This window comes from Dipodomys spectabilis, unplaced genomic scaffold (genome assembly GCF_019054845.1).
Source record: "Dipodomys spectabilis isolate Male_0828 unplaced genomic scaffold, ASM1905484v1 ptg000096l, whole genome shotgun sequence".
Classification (NCBI taxonomy): domain Eukaryota; kingdom Metazoa; phylum Chordata; class Mammalia; order Rodentia; family Heteromyidae; genus Dipodomys; species Dipodomys spectabilis.
In genome coordinates, this window is record NW_024870773.1 from 21,219,949 (window position 1) to 21,240,701 (window position 20,753).

The 20,753-nt window shown below is 41.6% G+C and overlaps 1 protein-coding gene across 1 annotated transcript in view; it reads left to right on the forward strand.

Annotated features, from left to right (window-relative positions):
* Nucleotides 1-20,753, forward strand: part of Itih5 (inter-alpha-trypsin inhibitor heavy chain 5) — a 67,472-nt gene that overhangs the window by 32,466 nt on the left and 14,253 nt on the right. The window contains exons 6-7 of the mRNA XM_042686214.1: nt 4,471-4,640; nt 5,776-5,892. Of these exons, the coding sequence (XP_042542148.1) occupies nt 4,471-4,640; nt 5,776-5,892 (287 nt within the window). The remainder of the gene's footprint in view (nt 1-4,470; nt 4,641-5,775; nt 5,893-20,753) is intronic.

The window sequence follows — 20,753 nt, forward strand, 5'->3', positions numbered from 1 at the left end:
TGTCTGCACTAAATTTAAAAAAATAGCCTTGGATCACAGAAAAACAGGTTATATAAACAGGCAAAGAACATTTATCCCCTTTGCAAGGGGAAATGAGCAAGCAGTGTTTGTTTGGAAACCCTTTTGTAACAGCCCCAAGTATTGGCTGCTTGTAGGTTGACTATAGCCAAACCTAAGGCCCACAGGAAGCAGAGGCCAGGAAATCCCTCTGTCCATGGAGGCACAGGGAGTAGCTTCCAGCTGATGTCCTTGAACCTAATTCTCTATTCCTAAACCTGCCCACCTTGAAACATTTTTACAAAGCAGTTGGCTTCCTTTTCTACCAAGTGGTTGTCTAGGAGAATGTTTATTTGCGAATAACCTTTGTGCTGTAGCCTGAAACTACAGATATGTTTCTTTTCTCTCACCTTTTCATGATCAGTGCATCTATTGCTTTGCCATTTTGAGAAAAGAAACAAAGGAACACTTATGTAATAGATTTTAGTTCTTAAGTTTCTTTAGACTCCTGGAAAATAGAGAAAAAAGGTGGAGCCTCTCTCTTGAGAAAAAGGTAAATGCATGCTTGTATCTGAATGCATGATTCTGCATATTGTTTCAGGAGGCTTTCAGGCAGAAGCTGACTTTGTTATTAAGAGGGTTCTTCATATAAACACTCTTGAATTCACTATTATGATTTCCATTATGATGTCTGTTCCCTTCCCAAATAATGACTATTTCTCAGTGATATGTAGAAAACCATGATAACAAATGCAAACTGTGTGTTCTCCAAAAATATCTGTTCCTTAGAGGAGTACAAGAAGCAAGTTGTGAGGGGAAAGAGGGTTGGGGATAAGTATAAACTGACTACCTACTATGTGCCAGACACCATGCTCACTAAATCTTGACAATGTGGTTTCACTAAATATGTACAGTGGTCTGATGATTGTGGCACTATTGTACTGCTGAAATGAACTGAGACTCAGAAAGAAGTCAGTCATTTTAAGTCTGTCAAACCTTAGAACCCTTTCTTTGGTATTGTGTGGCTTCCAAAGGCAACACAGAGTCTCTTCCTTGAAAAGACTGAGCAGTGTAGAACTCAGCTGGTGGCCTGAGAAGTGTAGGCCCCAGGCCTCAATGAGCAGCTAGTAAATGGCCCTAAGTGTGCACTAGAAGCAATTGTGTGAATCTTCTGTAAGTCCAGCAATGCCTCAGTTCAGACAGAAGTCTCAGTCTTCCCCAGCTGGAGCAGCTCCACAGCTCATGCCTTCCCCCTATCCAAGAGGGCAAGAAGGAACGAAAACAGAGAGGAGAAAAAGAGATGTGGGCTCTCATTAGAAAAGTAGGTCAGATGCTTCCTTCCTCTGGTCAGCTCCCAAAGTCTTCATTGTCTTTAGAACACATCACATGACCAAGGGCCTGCTGATACAGCTCAATGGGCTTATGAAATAGTGGATGACCCTCCCAGTACAGTCTGAGCCCCAGCTCACAGTAAGGAAAACTAAGAAGCATTATTCTGCTTTGGGATTTTGGTTAGTAGATTTGAAATAGCCCATATTAACCTGACTGGCAGATTTGTTCTTCTCCTCTAATGAAAAGATGATTTTACTCTCTGGAATTGTTCCCCATAGATTTTTTTTCTTTTTCTTTTTAATTCATGGGGTTACTATTAACTGTCTGGCACATAGTGGGTAGAAACCAGGACCAGGAACTTGGCTTCCTGATGAGGAACCAAATGGAGAAGGAATTCCCTCTGTGGGCATGTAAAAGAAGTCCATTTAGAAGACTCTCATGAATTTTCATCAAGAACAAATACACACAGGGTCAATAGGAAGCCAAGATAACAATACCCTATCCTTTCTCATGGTCCATATCAAAAAGCCTAGTCAAGTGAAGGATACAGAGGGAAATTATACTTTTTCACCCCCAGTTCTTTCCTTTGACCATGAATATAGTCACTCACGGCAGCTGTAAAAAAGCATTTTCGTAAGAGAGATTTGAAGCAAGACAAAGTAGGTAGATGCTAACAGAATAAAAAGAATCAAATCTAGCTGGGCACCAGTGGCTCACTCCTGTAATCCTAGCTACTCAGGAGGCTGAGATCTGAGGATCACGGTTCAAAGCCAGCCCGGGCAAGAAAGTCTATGAGACTCTGATCTCCAATTAACCACCAGGAAACTGGAAGTGGCATTGTGGCTTAAGTGGTAGAGTGCTAGCCTTGAGCTGAAGAGCTGAGGGACAGTGCCCAGGCCCAGAGTTCAAGACCTGCCTCCAACAAAACAACAACAATAACAACAACAACAAAGAATCAAATCTGATTATGGGAGTTGCTTAAGAGATAATCTAAGTGCTGCCTAATTACATACAACCAATTTTCTTTACTCTTTCCTAGATGTAAGGCACACACACCACATATAAGGCACATTTTCCATTTCTGTGGGCAAAAATCAATTTTTAAAGTACATGTTGCTTTGAGTTTCTGACTTGGGATGTCTGGGGTGGGCCTGAGAATGGGTAAGTCTAGAAAGTTCTCAAGTGATGCTAATGCTGCTAGTACCAAGGCCACACTGTGAGGCTCTTACCCACACCATCCTGCAGGTGACTAATCCAGGGCTTGCTTGAACACTTGTAACAAGAGGACTTGGGAAAAGCTGCCAGTACAGCAGAACAACTTTCTTAAAAGTACTTCCCAGTAACTCTATCCTTGGGCTAATTCTGCCTGCTGGAATCATTCTGGATATACTTAAGCTCCATATAAATTCCTACACAAACCCACGTATCCCAAGGGAAAGAAGAGATAGTGGCCAGTTTGGCAAAATATATCACTATGCTCCATGCCAGAGAGTGCCAATCCTGCCTACTCTGTTCTCCAACTCCCAAGTGTGAATTTAAAAACACCAGTGTATGCGCAGAATAAAGTGCACAAACCTTATGTGTATATCTTGATGAGTATTTACATTTAAGTACCCCAACCAACTATCTTCCATATAGAAATAGGACATTTCCTCCACTTTCCTTTGTGTTCTTTCTGTCAGTACCCAGCCACCAAAGGAACCAAATTGCTCTATCTATTTCTCCATGGAAAAGTTGTGCTTGATCTTGGAGCAACAGAAAATAAACTAAAGGGAAAAAAAGAAAGAAGAAAGAAATAACTGCAAAAGTACACTTAAAAAAAACCCTCTCAATTTCATTTCTTGGGAGCTCATTTCGATAAGCATTATTTTATATAGCCATATGCACATAGCTATTGAGCTATTGTGATCCTCTGCTAAGAATATCCTAGACATATTCTAGTTATTACAAATGAGGGAAAACATGCAGCCCATGTTTCTTTGGGTCTGGCTTGCTTCATTTAATATAAAATTTCCAAGTCTTTCCATTTCCTTAAGAATGGGGCAATGTCATTCTTTCTGATGGAAGCTTAGAATTCCATTGTGTATATATACCACATTTTCTTGATCCATTCATCTATGGAGGAGCAGCTGGGTTGGTTCCATATCTTAGCTATGTTGAGTTCTTAAGTGGTTCTAATTCTCAGTGCCAGCAGGAAGCAGGGCATTACCCTTACTTGAATCAGTAAAGGGGTTGAAAAAGTGAAGGTTCTAGATAACAGATATTCAGTATGATTCCATTTCCTCAACAGCCTGTGGGAGAAGGCGGGCAAATGCAGGGGATGGAGAGGGGGGAAGCAAGGAGGCTCAAGGCAGACGCAGCGGAGTCCAGGGGCGGGGGGCGGGGGGGAGAGGAAGGTGGGGGGGGCAGCTCAGTGATGGAGGAGTTTCCTGTTTTCAACGACCATTCTATTTCCAGCCCTCTTTTTCTTCATCCTGTCTAATGGTTCCAAGATTTCTTCACCCATGCTGGTGAACTGGACCATGATAGCCATCAATGCACCATCTTAATTTTCCCAGTTCCTTCGTATGAGGTGATCAGGTAGAAGCTGACATTCTGCAGAAATAAAGTTTTCTAGTTTGTAAGTTCATTGATTACTTCCAAAACTCTTGCCCTTTTTTTATGTGCAAATACTAGAAAAATCCATGTATCCTGTGGTTCCTGTTAAAGGTCACACCTAAATTGTGTTTGGAAATAACTGTTCTGCTGAAGAAAATGTTTAAACCCCCTCTTGCTCTAGTATCTAGAAAACCCTCAGCAGAAAGAAGTTTATTTCTAAATATTGATTACTGTTTTGATTTATGTCTCATTTCCTTTTCATTCTTATAATTAGATCTGAGAAATTACTGGCCCTTAATTCATGCTATCAGCTTGGATAAATTTTAAAAAATCAGATGATCTATAGCAGTTTAAAACCTGACTTTGATTCAATATCTAGATGAAAAGCCTCCATATAAACTTAAAATTAAGAATTCTTATTTTTATTGTCATATTCCCTCTGAAAGCATGCAGGTTTCAAAATTCTGGTAATCCTGGCTAGAGTTCTGATTTCTTTTCAGAATATTTATTCATTCAGCTATTATGTTAATATCTTATTTTCAGATGATTCTGGGCCTCCTCCTTCGACTGTTATCAACAAAAATGAAACTTTTGCCAACATTGTTTTTAAGCCCAGTGTGGTACAACAAGCCAAGATTGCCCAGAATGGAATTCTGGGAGATTTCATCATCCGGTATGATGTCAAGAGGGAGCAGAGTATTGGAGACATCCAGGTAATGGTTCCTGGCTTGCTGTTTCATATTGGTAGCTTAGTATTTATCAGTGGAGTCAGAACTGTGGGTTACAGTATTTACCTAAGGGTGAAAGATGTTTCTGCTTCTTTGTAAGTTTATTTTAACCCAAAGTATGTCATCAAAGGGACCAGTGATGCTCCCTTGCTAGTCAATGAGGGTACCTATTTCCTGCTTCAATAATCTGGACAGCAAATTAAATCCATAATATATTGCCCTGTGGTGTTTTAGATGAGGTTAAAATTTTAGTCCATCTTCAATTTTTAATTAAAAGAGATGGTTCCATAGCCTATTTCCCTTAAGGTTTTATTATTCCAGAGACAAGGTGGGAATATTAAAATATATTAATGTGCATCTAGAGTGTAGACAACCTTGATATCTTAACATGGAAGATGCTTGGCAAAAACTAGATAATAAAAGTGGCAGGATTTTTAATTAGCAAGGTCAGAGGGGGATGGATCATTAAAGTTGAATTTCTTGTCATAATCAACATATATATGGAAAATATATGTATATTTGTAATATATAGGTATATAACATACATATAAAATGTATACATATGTAAAAATATACATATACAATATATGCTTTATATATTTTGTATGCTATATATATCACATATATAGTATGCATATTCATATGGTACATATATATACACACACGCCATATGTGTGTGTATACATATACACACACACACACACACACATATAGTACTGAGATTGACATCAGTATCTCATGCATATCAGGCAAGCACTCTATCACAGAGCTACACCTTCAGCTGATGATCAATATATTTTAATGTTTCTGTCCATAACAGATAATAGAAAGGTGTGGCTTGAGTGAAAAAGTCAAGCAACAATGCCAGACCTCAGAGTTTTAGCCCCAGTACTGGCACACACACACACACACACACACACACACACACACACACACACACACACATCCTCCAAAACCTCTACTTTAGATAAATTATCAACTAATTCTCTTAGAGGTATCAGGTCCATATAGGTCTGTTAAATGTACCAGAAATATACTACTGTCTCTGAGTTTTAGAAGTTCTATGGGCTGTCCTCTTGAGATCACTTCTCTCCTTTTTCCTTGGTTTTCCCCACTCCAGGTTCTGAATGGTTATTTTGTGCACTACTTTGCTCCTAAAGACCTTCCTCCTTTACCCAAGAATGTGGTCTTTGTGCTAGACATCAGTGCCTCTATGGTGGGAGCCAAACTTCGGCAGGTAAGTGCCAATGCTCATTTCTCCCTCTTGCTTTTGCCTGGGACAATGATCTAGCTTGTGAATAACATTCAATTAATGCCAAATGACAATATATCGCCCAACTCTTCCAATAAAAAGAAAATATCCCTGATTGATTTGTTTTACTGATCGAAACTATCATTTTAGCTTGGTGAGTTTTGTTTTGGTTTGGCTCAAGGCTCAAGATTAGTGCTCTCCCTTTTGAGTCACAGCTCCATTTCCACCTTTTTGGTGGTTAAGTTGAAAATAAGAATTTCACAGACTTTCCTGCCCGGACTGGGTTCTAACCATAATCCTCAGATCTCAGCCTCCTGAGTAGCTAGGATTACAGGAGTGAGCCATTGGTACTAGGCTTACCTTGGTGGTTTTAAGGGAACAGATAGAATAGAAATGTCCTCACAATGGATACTAGAGTGGATAACGACCAAGACAGATAGATACACACACAGAGTGCCACTCAGTGGTATTACTGTCAACAACAATTCTGCCCAACGATAATTCCTTTGAGAACTATGGAGGAGGAAGATTGGAATATCCTTAGAACAAAAGTTCAGGTACTAATAATTCAGTCCTGACATTCTCATAGAATTTACAATGAGCCTTAAAATTCCAAGCTGGAAAGGACATTAGGCTGAAAATATTATATTTTCATATTTAAAGGTGTGAGTCTAACATATTTGTCAACCTGGACTGACTTTGAACTGTGATCCTCAGATCTCAGCCTCCTGGGGAGCTAGGAAGAGAGGCATGAGTCACCATTATCTGGCTATTGGCCTTTTTTTCTGTTATTATATGTCTGTCTTCATGTAGAAAAACTTGACTATTTGTCCAGTTATTTTCTAAAGTTAGAAGTATCCCAATTTATTTGTGGGGTTGTTACTTATTACAAAAGCATTTCCTGGAAAGTCTGTTTCAATTTTTAACATATAAACTGGTTGCTAGAGTAGGTTTTCCAAATAGATTAGTATAATCAGTGAACCGTATTCAAAGATTTGTAAGAAAATGTAGACACATACCTAACTAGTTTTGACAGATGACAATCTTTCTAAGTCTAAAAGTAATGGAAATAATTAAAAGGAAAAATTTCAATAAACTTAGATAATAAAAATGTTAACATCTATTGCAAATTTTAAAAAGTTGATAAAAGATTATAACCTCAAGGAAGACAGATCTTGTCCTAAATTATATAGAAGAAGATAACCAATAAAGTAAAACAGGTGCTCCTTAATTTATCTTTAGTCATAAGATGATTTGAGTGCCTCTTAAAAATAGAGCAGGGAGCATTTTCAACATGCTATTTATTGTCCTAAGGGCACTGCACAAATTATGTAATATTGGGATACTTAGCCTTTTTAACCATCTGGTTGTTGTCCCATTTTAATGATGGCAAAACTAAAGGTTTGCAGCGTTAGATAACCCAGCAGAGTCAATGGCAGAGCCAGGCTTCAGCCCCAAATCTGAAGCTCCTGCACCAAACCACGATGATATGACATCTCCAAGTAAGAAGCAGTGTGATAAGTCAGCACTCTTGTATGCAGCTGAGAGAAGGAAAGATGGGAACTCACGCATTGAGTTGAGAAGGCCTGCAGTGCTGAAGGCTGGGTTTCCTTGCTTTATGCCAGAGCAGTGTAATGACAGATGTGAGGCTGTTTGCTGTTTCCCCTCTTCCTTCATTCCTGGTTATTAAAATCCCATTCTTTGAGAGTCAGTGAGAGTTTGGCATGCATTCTGCTGGCTTCTCAGCTACACTATGGCCTCTTTCCAGGAGAACCACCCTGGACCAGCCAAAGCCATGTTTGAGCAATTTCTATAGTCCCTTTCTGTCTTGAGTGGTTTTGAACACTGTTGCTATTTGAGCAGTTTGCAGCCTCCCGAAAGCCCCAGCACTGGATGAAGAGTGGCTGGCTCTTCACAGACTCCAAGATGATGCTGTGTCAACAAGTGGAGCAGGCAATCACCCCTCAGCACAGGCTTTCATGTAGTGACAATAGCTTGTAAATAGGTGACATTTTTCACAGGTCCCTTTGAATCCTGAAAGAGTCATTCTCTGTAGTTCTGAATAGTTTTGGCCTCCCTGGTCTTTGCCAGGCTGAATAGTTCTGTTCTTCTTCTCACAATGTTAGGCATACAGTTGATATTCAATAATTACATTAATGATGATTTATAAGGGGATGTAATGATCATTCAACCTTAAAATGCATACTCAGAGTCAGTAATGGTGCTCAGGCCTGTAATTGTAACTACTCAGGAGGGACAGATTAAGAAGTTATGGTACAAGGCCAGCCAGGCCCAAAGTTTGCAAGAACCTCTCTCAATTAAAAAAGCAAAACAAAACTGGATATAGTGGCATTTGCCTCATCTCATTTGATTAGGAACCATAAATAGGAGGACCACGATCCAGCCTTATTTTCAAAATAATAAGAGGAAAAGAAAAGAAAAAAACGAAGTATGGCTCAAGTGGTATAGGCAGCTTTCTTAGAAAGCACTTGGCCCTAAGTTCAAACCCAGTGCCACCAGAAAAAAAAAAAAAAAAAAAGAGCATAGTCAATAAAGGCTGCATCAGCATTCAAGAGCCATGAAAGCTGCCTGCATCTGGTATTTTCTGGCTCTGTCTCAACTGATGGGGCTGAAAATCTGGCAGCCAGGTCTCTCCCAGTCTGGGAGCAGCCACAGGGCCTTCGCTGGCTGCTGGCACCTGGCTGTTTCACTCCCACATACTTCACAGATGAATACATTGAGAGATGGTTCTGATGCTGGCTCAGGAAAGACTTCAGCTTTGCCGTTTGAGCTTGTAGAACTCAGTGAGCATGGGAGCCAAGATGAGGAACAGAAAGGAATGAAGTGGGATCACAATACAGTTGTTTTCTGGTTAGTTCCATGCTTCAGGCATGAGCATTTGCCAATATGCATGTTGTTGTGAACATGAATGATAATACTTGGTCCACTAAATACATTTTTGCTGGATCAAAGCCCGCTTGTTCTTTTCCTTAATCTATATAATTAGATCTACTACTTTCCCTTCTGTGTTAATGTGCTTGGCTTATGGACTTCTTTGACAACGAAAGAGTCATTTCCTGGGTGTGTCCTCATGACTTCTCCAGACTTGGGCCCAAACTCATTCTGCAAATCCTGTATTTCTGTGTAGCTTGTTCTCCTTTCTCCATTAAATTTGGCCAACAACAGTAAGGGTTAAAAATCAAAGACAGTGTTTATTACCTGTCACTGGGAAATTAACATGAAAGCAACTTGAATGGATAGACTGCAGGACAGTGATCCGCATGCTGCTTTTGCTTTCTTTGTGGGATTACTTTGTGCTTTAGGACATCAATTTCTTCTTTACTGTTGAAAATTGGATTCCCAGGAGCCATTTCAATATTTTAAATGTAACCTTACAGGTGCATGGATTTGGGGGTGGATGAAGTAGGAATCCTGTATTTGATCATTACGCTATATATCTCCAGATTTCAGCACAATACCTGATGTTTTCAGCAAATAATAATATTTTTGCTGAAAATCCACCAGCACACAAACAAGAATTTACCTTGCATCATTGAAGGTGCAGTAAATACAACTGACTTACTGGTACATTCCATTCCCTCTTTCTTGCCTGCCTGCTTGCTTTCTTTCTTTCTTTCTTTCCTTCCTTCCTTCCTTCTTTCTTTCTTTGTTATGGGGCCTGAACTCTGGGCCTGGGCACTGTCCCTCAGCTCTTCAGCCCAAGGCTAGCACTCTACCACTTGGGCCACAGCACCACTTACAGCTTTTTCTGCGTATGTGGTGCTGAGGAATCGAACCCAGGGCCTCATGCATGCAAGGCAAGCGCTCTACCACTGAGCCACCTTCCTATCCCCCACATTCCTGCTTTCATGCATCCAATGAAGCAGATAGATATGGCTATTTGCTTTTCAGAGGTGGGATGTGAAGGGCAGGAAAGAGTTGGAACTGTGCTGAAATACACAAAACTGTGCACAGAAACTTAGGATTCAAGTCAAGACTGAAGCTCCTCACTATGCCATTAGTCATGAATGATGATCCAACTTCAAATTATGTCTCAAGCTTTTGAGTCTCTATCCACTCTTGGTGCCAAATCCTGTGCTGTAGGATGCTGGAGTAGCTCAGGTGAGCAAACAGAAGTCACTTGCCCTGAGACTTCAGCCAGCAGCCAGGTGATGTGAAAAGTAGATGAGGAGCTTTTCTGCTCTGATCCAGAGGACTAGTGAGTAACTTTTTATTATTTGAACGAGGTCCACTTTGGCATGTATGGGAATGTAGGCTTCTGTCACTATTGGGGTGAGGCAGGTTGAATCCAACAACAGAGGTGAGAGAGAGGAAATGTGGGTGACTGTGAAGTCCAGTGAGGTCCCATAGTGTAGAGCAGTTGTCTTCGTGAACACAAGGACCTGCCATATTTCTAATGGGGAATTCTGCAAGACGCTAGGCTATAGAAAAAGTAGGTTTAAGGCAATAGTAATGGAGGGAGGTAGCATGGGGTCCCCACCGTTGTGAGAAAGAATGCAGAATGTGAAGCATGGGCAGTGAGTCTGGAAGGGCTTCCCACACTTGAGGCCTGGTCAGGAGGATAGAGCTCTCCGAACAAAGGGAGGAGGGATGCAGGCAGACCAAGTGAGAGCACGTTTGAAAGCTCGGGGTGGGGGGGGCACTAAAAGAGAAGCACTACAACAAAAAGATAAGCACTGTATATGTTAGTCATGCAAAAATAATTTTTTTTAAGCTTTGGGGTGCACCTACATTGCCTATGTAAGTCTGGGAAATTGTTGTAACATGGCCCCAGGAAATAAACAATTGAAGCCTGTCTTTCTGATTTTTTTTAAAGTAGGGTTGGCAAATTTTCTGTAAAGAAACAAACACTATTTTCAGGCTTGGGAGTCTCTGTTATAACTACTTCACTCATTTTTATGGGTCACAATGTTAGGTGCTGCTGTGTTCCAATGAAACTTCCTTGGGCCAAGGGTGGCCATAGACCTTTAATATCAGCTAGTCAGGAGGTGGGGAGAGGAGAATCATGTGTTGAGGCGAACCCAGGTAAAAGTTAGCAAGACTTTTATCTCCAAAGAATCAAGCTGAGTGTGGTGGTGTGCTCTTATAGTCTGAGCTATTTGGGAAGCACAGGTAGGAGCATCGCCATCCAAACCAGCCCCAATAAAGTTAGCGGAAAACCCTATTTGAAAAACAAACTAAAAGAGGCCTAGGGTCATGGCCCAAGTGGTAGGGTGACTCATGAAGGCAGTGACCAACTGGCATGTGACTAGAGGCCATTTTAGTTGGCAATCTTCTGTCTAATGAGCTCCCTCTATCAAACCATCAGCACTAGTAGACATGTGTTTCAAGAATATATTTCAAAACAAAGATCTAGGACATGGGGTAAGGTACAGGAGACATTAGGGAAAACTGGTCTTTTTTTATCTCTGACTCACAGTATGATTAACAAATGATGGGCAGAGGGCAGAATGTTTTCCTCTAGGCCATGAGTGAGAACTTGGATTTTAAGAAAAATATGCTCTCTCACAATGACAACCTAGATCATTTTTAAATAAAATGAAAACACTCATTAATTTGTTGTTGAGGCACTTAAGATTACCTATAAAGCTGGGCCCTGGTGGCTCATACCTATGATCCTAGCTACTCCAGAGGCTAAGATCTGAGGATCAGATCGTGGTTCAAACCTAGCCCAAGCAGAAAAGTCCTTGTGACCCTCTTTTCTCCAGTTACCCACTCAAAACCTGGAAGTAGAACTGACTCAAAGTGGTAGAGTACTAACCTAGATCAAAAGAGCTAAGGAACAGTGCCCAGGCCCTGAATTCAAGCCCCACAACCTACAAAAAAAAAAGATTTATGCATATGAAGTCATTTTAAAATGTTGAGCATTTCCAAAGTGAGGCCCCATATGGCTGTCATATAAGGAAATTCTTGACAACATAGAGCGTTGAACACTCCTGTGTTACCTGCTTAGGTTGCAGGCTGTGGTCAAATCTAGAAGCATGGCATCTTTAAGTAACTGAAAAGCTTGGCTTCTCCCTTTCTGGCTTGATGATTTTGCTCAGATCAGTGAAGTTTTTCTGGAAAAGGCTAGATAGATGCTGGAAGGAAACTTTGCTACTAGTGACCGTGTGATAAACCCTGCAAGTTAGAATGAATTAAATGAGATAACAAATGTGGAAGTGCTTATCAGGATGTTAGAAAGCTTTGTTACTCTGAGAATAGCATTGCCTTGGCCGCCTGACTGGAATTACAACTGGGTAAAATGCTGAAGAGCTGCCAATGCCAGATAGCACAACCACCCCCTTTCTCTTGTTCAGACATCTGACTCTTCCTCATGTTCCCTTCTTGGCATTGACTCTAGACTTCAGAGTCCCCTAGAGTGAAACAAGGATTGATTGCGTGTCATGGGAGAAGCGTGTGGCTTTTTGGAGAAGAGAATACAAAGATAAATAAGACCTAGCCTTTTCTCTCCAGAAGCTCAGGGAAGACAATGGGAGTCAGATAAAAATTGCATGTAAAGTGCTCTATGTGATAGAGATGCATGAAGGGTCATTTGCATGAGGGGATGGAGGATGAGGAACACACAGGAGGACATAGTTGAGTGAGTCTAGATGTCTTAGAAATTAGTAGAGTAGATGGGATGAGTGAGAGACGAGAATCCATGCCAACACTGATTTTGCATGTGCAAAATCAGTGACTTGCCCAGCATGGTTTTTCAATGAAAACAAGCATCCTAGGTAAGTCACTAATAAAGGATGTTAAGATTTCACTGGGAAAATAAGCACGAGATAATCACAGCTTGTTCAAATCTATCCTGTCATGGAAGTAAGTGGAATTTCCAGGATAAGAAAACGCTGTAGCAACTAATGGTTAATGATGGAGCTAGAATGGAAAGATCTTGTTCTTGGAGATGGAATATCATTTTTTTGGCAGAAAAAGAAGCATAACCACCCCCTTTTGTCTTGCATAGACACCTGATTTTCCCTTGGGTTCCCTGCTTGGTGAGCAAATGCAGTCATTATTTCCAATCTATATTAGGCAAAAATTGAGCAATATAACTTGAAGGTAGGGATGAGAGGGGGAAATGGGGGAGAACTATGGAAAGGGTGATCTTGATCAAGATGCATTATCCTCATAACCTGAGATAGGGGACTGTAACTTCTTTGTACAACTACTTAATAAACTACTTAATAAACTTTATAAATAATTTTTTAAATGACTGAATTCTTAGTTGGGGAGAAACCTGAATAAAGGTCCTAAAGAAACATGAATATGTTATAGTCTGAAGGTTATGGATATCTGGATTAGAAGACTTGAAGACTTTCTTGATGTGAACATATAGAAAGGCAGGTAAAAAATAAAAATAGTCTCTCAAGTGTATAGCTGAGCTGGTACTCAGGAGAGGAACATCGAGATTGAGGGATTGAGGCAGGAGAGAGGGTGAAGATGATCCAAGTAAATTAGATGCTTGGATGAAAATATCACAGAGAAACCCTTTTCTGTGAAATTCCTCCATGCGTCAAAAATAAGACAAATAAATCAACACATCAATCAATCCATTTAAATGGCAGAAAAAGCAGGAGGTGAAAAGCAAGCACCTGAGTGAGCTGGTGACTGATCCTAGAGGGGCACCAGTCTCTACATCCTACGCTTGAGGCTTTAGTGCCCCTGTGAGATGCGCAGATGCCACGTGGGGTCCTGCAAGGTGGGAAGTTGAGCTTGAGACTAGCCCAGAGCTGGCTGTTTTGACGGCTCACCTCCTCAGTGAAAGAAGAGCATTAATATGGGAAGAGAGCATGAAGTTTGTTCGTGGTGGGCATCTATGGGCCTGAGCATGGGTGGGGAACGTGTTCCTTATCACCATGTGACTCAAATAAAATAGAAGACATTAGGTTGGTGATTGAATTTATACAACTAGGTGATTGAGAAATTTTCTGATAACCTACCCATACCAGAGTTCTGGGCTAGTATTATTCCAGAAGTACTTAGCCAGGAACATGGTTCTAAGTTCAGGCTGTGCATGATGTAGCCTCTTTGAGATGGCATTCACAACCCACAATTCATACAACTAAATGGAAGAGACAGGGAATAAGGCAGCAAGGAGGAAGCCCCCAAGTATACCAGATTCAGGTAGGAGGCTGAAGGCTAGATATACATGGGACAATTCTACAAGCAGTGAAGAAAGAGTTCATTGAAAGGATTTAGCACAAGAGTTAAATTCCCTTCTGCCAAGTAAAGCTTCCATGTGGTAGTGGTGGTCAGCCTGTGTATGGCCATCCCCAGCACAGGGGGGACCACCCTCCATGTGATCACCTCAGGACCCCTAGAGGCCACCTCTGTACACTGCAGGGAATTTGTGGCACAAGATTTACTGGTATCCAGCACCTGAGTGAGATGGTGTCTGCTGGCTACATACCTAGTGCTAGGGAGAGGGCAAGAGGAGAAAACATTAGTGATCCCTGCTGGGAATCAGGTTCTGAGTTTCTAAGTGGTAGATCGTCATCTTCAAGTGAAGAGAGCCAGGCATGGCAAAGTCAGGGTCTCCACCCATTCCTAGAGCAGTCACATTATGAGTTAACAGTCATGGGACAATCCTTTTTTTGAGTATGGCTTGGGAAAATCTCCTTCTGTGCAAACAAAGCTGCCAATTCCCTAGACACATGCTTGGCATTTGGTATTCTTCATTTCCAAGGCCTCCCGCCCCCTATTTAGGCTGGCCCTTTCTCTGAGCTGGGGTAAAGGAGAGGGAGTTTTCATAATGACTGATTTTTGACACTATTTCTTTAATTCTCTAAAATCTTGCTATGGCTTGAGTATGATCATAATGCAACAATTCGGGGGTGGGGGGAGGGAGGGAATCACGAATATTTAGTGAATTGCATATGCCCAGGCTGTGTTAAATTCTTAAGTAACAAGAAAATGATTTGATTAACTAAATGTTAAGTCAGCTGATTTCCCCATTTCCTTTTCGATTTACCACTAGAACAGAAAGGCTACAAGGCCAAGTAAATAAGATAGACACCCAGGGGAGAGAACCTGGGCTTTTTTTGGAGTGCTAAGCGTGTGTTAGGTGGAAGCCAGCGCGAAGGTATAAGGAACAGAGGACTCTGAAATAGTCAGAAGGAGCTTAGGGTGATTTGAGAAAGTTGTTAGTTGGGAAGAAAATAGAACTGGGTTTGGCAGCCCGAGTGGGAGAATGGGGTTTCAGAAGTCAGATTAAGTTAAAGATATTAGAACTATTCATCCCTTAGCATCCTGTCCACCAGCTCAGGTTTCTGGGATTTGTAGACTATTCCAGACTTCCGCTGGTGGCTAACTTGAATTACTACTCAGAAATTTGCCTTGATGTTTGTCCCACCTGGGTTCACTGAGCCAGACAACATAGGAAATGATACACAGTTTCACATGGCCCTCCTTCCCTCTATGTCTGAGGAAATCCCTGCCTTCTCTACTCTGGTCCTTCTAGCTATCTGGATTAAATTTCCTAACACAAATAGGGAAGGTGAGAAAAACTAACCCATTCCTCCAAATTAACTTCATCTGGCTTTATAATCCCTTCCCATCTGCAACAAAAAAAAATCTCACTGTCTAGTCACATGCAGCTCTGCCTGATGGAGAAGACTGTTTCCTCTAAATGTTTTGTTTGCAATCTACATTGTTGTTAAACTGTTTTTACTTCTTACATGATTGTTCTGTAATTATAGATTTAGCCTGGCTTTTTCACAGCCTCCCTGTATTTCAATGTTTGAGTTCTTGACAACTTGTCGTGATGCATCCTGGTGACTTAGAATCAAAGGGTAGGAATAGGCCAGGTAAACAGGAATCATGAGAACTCAGACTGAAGGGAAAGTTGAATGGATTAAAGGCCAGTGGAATGGGGTCAAAGGCAATCAGCGAGTCAGACACCAAAAATCTGTAGAATGGAAGAGGAAAGACTCCAGATTCCAGATGTGCAGTTGGTCAATATAAACTAAAGGATTTACACCAGACACTGAGGACCAAAAACACCACCATTTTAGCCATGAAGTATGTCAGAACAATGGGTGAAGGATATCAGTCATAGGGATACCTGTACACTAAGGAACTTCTCTTGGTCAGTACCCTCTCTTTCCTATTGAAACAGGAAGCCATAACTGGAACCACCTAAACTCCACAAAAGAGCTAGCCTGTATTCTTGGTACGGCAACTGAGGTCATATGGTAAAGTTGTAATCTTGGATAGAATGAGAAAGATGAGATCAGCAAAGATTCTAATCCTCCACATGAAAAGAAGTGAAAAAAAAAAAGAAAGCTGTTTTCAGCTTCAGTTGTTTGCACATTAAGTATGATGAATGGATGCACCCATTATATTGTGAAGAACCAAAGAACTATTGGCAAAGATGGTTTGAGAAAAATGTGCCATGACATTATTATTAGGTGTATGTTTGATACATTTGTCAAAACAAAATCAAAACAGTTGGTACTAATAATTTTAACATGAGCCAGAAGGTGAAGATGAGACACAGCTTGCTTCTCAAAATGGAATAATAGCAGACAAGCAATCATACTAATGAGATTTACTTATGTTTACTTTTCATAAAAAAACAATCTGAGGGGCTGGAAAGGTGGCTCAGTGGTAGCACACTTGCCTTGCATGCCTGAGGCCCTGGGTTCGATTCCTTAGCACTACGTAAGCAAAAAGAAAAAAAGCCAGAAGTGGCACTGTGGCTCAAGTGGTAGAGCGCTAGCCTTGAACTGAAGAGCTGAGGGACAGCGCCCAGACCCAGAGTTCAGACCCCAAAGAAACAATCTGATATCTAAATCTATTCATCCCTAAGATCTTTATTCAAAAAAAGATTAAGGCTGAATTTAGTCCCAATTTAATATGTTTACCAATTATTCCAGTTTAGACCATGTATGTTTATGTTGATATTCCAAATCAATTACCTAACACAGCACGGAGGCAATGTGTGTGGTAGCTTGGCAGGAAGGCTGACAGAACACAGAGGGCATTTCCATTCTCCTCACTGAAGCCTTGGATACACCTTAAGATTGCAGTCCCCAAATTTGCAAACTCTCCTGGTATCACAGGCTATTTTTCAGGTTTGTGTACCCTTCAATTCCATGACAGTTCTCCACTGAGAGGTCAGGATGTCCTGAGCCCTAAGAACTTCCTGTCTGCCTGGAAGACAGAGAAGGACTAACAGGCTAAGGGGAAATAAATCTTATAGACGTGGTTTCCCCTCTCCATTCTGGAGGTGATCATCCCTGGCGCCCTCTGAAAGGCTGAAGGCTGACCCACAGCCACAGTCTGTTTTGGGCATATTCTATTTTCCAAAGTTACTTCTTAGAAACACAGGAACGTTTTCATAGTATCTGTCATCTTCCATGACTCTAATTAGACTTTCAGAAAGTCTTTGATTTCTTTGTTGGGTTATTTTTTTTCCCCCTCAGGAGATCTTCATTCAAAGGGATTGTGTGGAACTAGAAAGAAAATGTCAACTTCTTGGTAAACACTTTAGAATGGGGAGAGTGATGGGACCAGGAGGAAGAAAAGCACCGCCATTGTGCTGAAAACATAGGATGGCTAGTAACTAATTCCCTTGAACTTGGATGCATCAGTGATGTCATGGGATCCCCTCATCTCATGCCCAATGCTAGGGTTTGGAGGACAAAGCCTTCTGTGTCATAGTTAGTTCCTGTTGGGTGTAGTTTGATAGACACAGATTTTTTTGAGCAAAGCTGTGTCAACAGCTCTTCTGATAGAAGCAGTGGGAAGGAATAAGCAGTGGCTAGAATTTTCTTGAGCTCTGCTGACTCCTCTTGCTGAGTATCTCACTAGACAACTCTTTCCTAGTTGGAAAACACTGACTTATTATTCATGACATGGTAATTAGTACAATGGAATGCTCGTACATTTCTTTGAGGGCTGTGCCAAGAGCCTACAGCTGCAGTGTTTTAGGGGACATGAAGAAGAGAGGAGAGGTTCCATCCTTTGTCCCTAGTGTAGCTTAATTCAGGACCCGAAGTACACAGGGCAGAGCTATCCCCTGGACATGTCCTTTCCTAGGAGTGAAAAATGAGCAAGGACCATACATGCAGGGGTCCAGGGCTGCAGAGCCATCATTGGAACGTGTTGAAAATTTTCTTTCTAAAGTTAACTGGAACAAGGAGGATTGTTGCTAGTCATATTGAATGCCTGGGGGAATGCGAAGCAGAGATTTTCATTTATCTATGTCCCACCTTGTGCCTGGGGGAATTTCAGTGGGTGAGATTAAACTTAAGGCAGAACTGGAATGGACTTCTAAAATTGTGGGTTTTTTTTTAAAGTAAATAATTCTTTCTTCTTTTAATCCAAGCAAAGTCCACAAAAGATGAGGAATTCATCACCATAAAATAGTCTTAAGTAGAGAATGATCCCTATCCTTTGTGATTCCAACTAGCTAGGATTAGAAGCGATCTTGTGTAATGCCTGCATCCAGGCCAAGCAACATCTGCACTCCCCCCAAAAATAACATTCCTTTATACTCACATTTACTGATTATAGTCCTTGTAGACCTTTCTATCTCCCTTTTGTCCAAACGCAATTTGGAATTTTCAAGATCTCTTCTTTATGGATAACACTACGTATGGATTAGAATGCATGCATGATCATTCCGGCATGCATTTTTCATTCACATGAATGGGTGTTCTTGGGAAATCCCAGTGAACCTCTTGCACGTCGATCTTTTGAAGAATGCTCATTGCTCTTCAGCAGGCCTATAGTATACTCCTCGTTGTTTATCTAAGCACAGGGTTTGATTTTCTCCCACTCCCCTTCCTACCTGCTCACAGCCTTGTCATTGCTAAGCTTGACTGAGCCTCACTCCCCTCTGCTGTTACTCCAAATAAGACCTTGTCCTGTCCAGGAACATAATGATGAATGAGGCCAATGACTTGCTGGCAACTAGTTTTATATCCCCCAAATCCAGATATTCTCTATTGCTGATGTCGGAGTTTTAGCACCCATCACTAATCAGACAACTGGCACCACCAATATTATTCACTGTGAAAATTCTATGGAATACATAGAACTATTGATTTATAATCTCTACTGTCCCTTGTGGTCACCTGTTAATGATAAACTAATTTGGGGCAACTAGCATGTTTCAGGGTTCCTTAGCCTTTCTCCAATGTGTATAGAAAGAGAGGGAGTTTTAAGGATAGAGAGAGCAGTCCAAGGCACACAGCTCCCGAAGGTTCCCCCCTATTTTTATTCAGGCCACCTCAGCCGGAAGGGAATTGGGGGGTGGGCGTTAACTCACCTTGCGCATCCTTCTGTACTAGAAGAGTCTAAACTCGTCTTATTTGCCGTCACATTATCTCAGCTTTGAGAGGGGCCCTGGTATTGTTACCTGGGCCAGCCCCCTTTGCCTTCAGGCAGTGTAGGCCTGGAGACAAGCTTGTATTACACATTCTCTGCCTTTCTGGGTCTTCTCTCATCTTCCTGGAATGTACCACTCTGGCTTCTGGACTATACTCTTGGACAGAGCCTGGTTAGGTCTCTTTTAATCTTTGGTATATAAACACTCTGTTCAGAAAAATCTGTGTAAGCCCACTTGTATTAACTCTGCTATGAGGCCACTCACCTTCTGCTCCCTCTCCAGCCTTGTATGGAGGGCAGAACTCTGAAGATGACCAGCCCCAAAAAGGGTAGGGGAGGAGACAGTCAGGATTGATGGAGGGTGGGGAGTGCCTGCAAGAAGGGTGAGAATGGAAGAGTCTTCAGGCAGCACTAATGCAACTGGGAATGGAGTAACTGGGAGCTGCTGGCAGGCTTCCCCCCAGTGCGCTCAAGGATAAATCTCAGCTGAGGCCTTACAAGGTCATAAGGAATCTGTTGTCCCTGGGCTGAGGAGAAGAGGGCGGAGGGAGAAATTATTCCTACAACACAATTATCTATCACAGTGGGAAACATACAAGCCAAGGAACCAGGCCCATCCCTCTGAAGGTCTTTAGCAACTACTTAAGGGGCCCTGGGAATGCCAGCAATTAAATAAGCAGCCATCTCAGACAAGGGTTCCACCCTACTACCTTGGGCTCTGGGCCCAGCCAAGCCCTAGAGCTGGGATCACCTCCTCGGAAGCCATCGCTTGCTGTTGTCCTCAGCTGAGGGTCTGTAGACAGACCTTCTGGATGCTTTGACACCCAGAATGAGCATAAGCCTGTCTGATGCACACAGGGGATGTGCTCTCTCCTTGGGGATGGAAAGGTAAGAAACACAATGTTTCAGGCCACTAGCTCAGGCCACTGTGTGGGTGCTGGAGTTCCTCACTGACATCTGATGAGCACAGGATCTTAACTACAGATTCCTACAGCAGCCATGAGCTTCCTGAACCTAGTCTCTCTCAGAGTCATTTGTCCTTGGGAACCAAAAATATTCCTACATCTTCATATAACAGAATCATACCTCCTTCTCTCTTTCTCTGAGTCTCCTCTCTCTCCTCTCTTTTCTCTCAGTCATCTACCTCTGTCTCTTTCTGTTTCTCTCTGTCTCTCTGCATGTTGTTTTCCAAAATAAAACATACTGTACTATAACTAATAATATACTAATAGAACAGATATACAATACACATAAAATCCACAAAATATTCTGTTGGTCGGTAAGGTCAGACCAGAAGGCAACAGTCTTGAAGTGCTCCCAATCTAGCGGGACAGGCAGACAATTTGTTCACCACCATTTATAGAAAACATTTATTAGGTATCATTTACCTAATATAAAACTAGGCGCTATTGAATAAGGATAGAATGAAAAGATATATGCAAAGTTCCTGCAATCAAAAGTGCAGACTTGAGGCAGATGGAGAAGGGAACTGTATTCTCTTT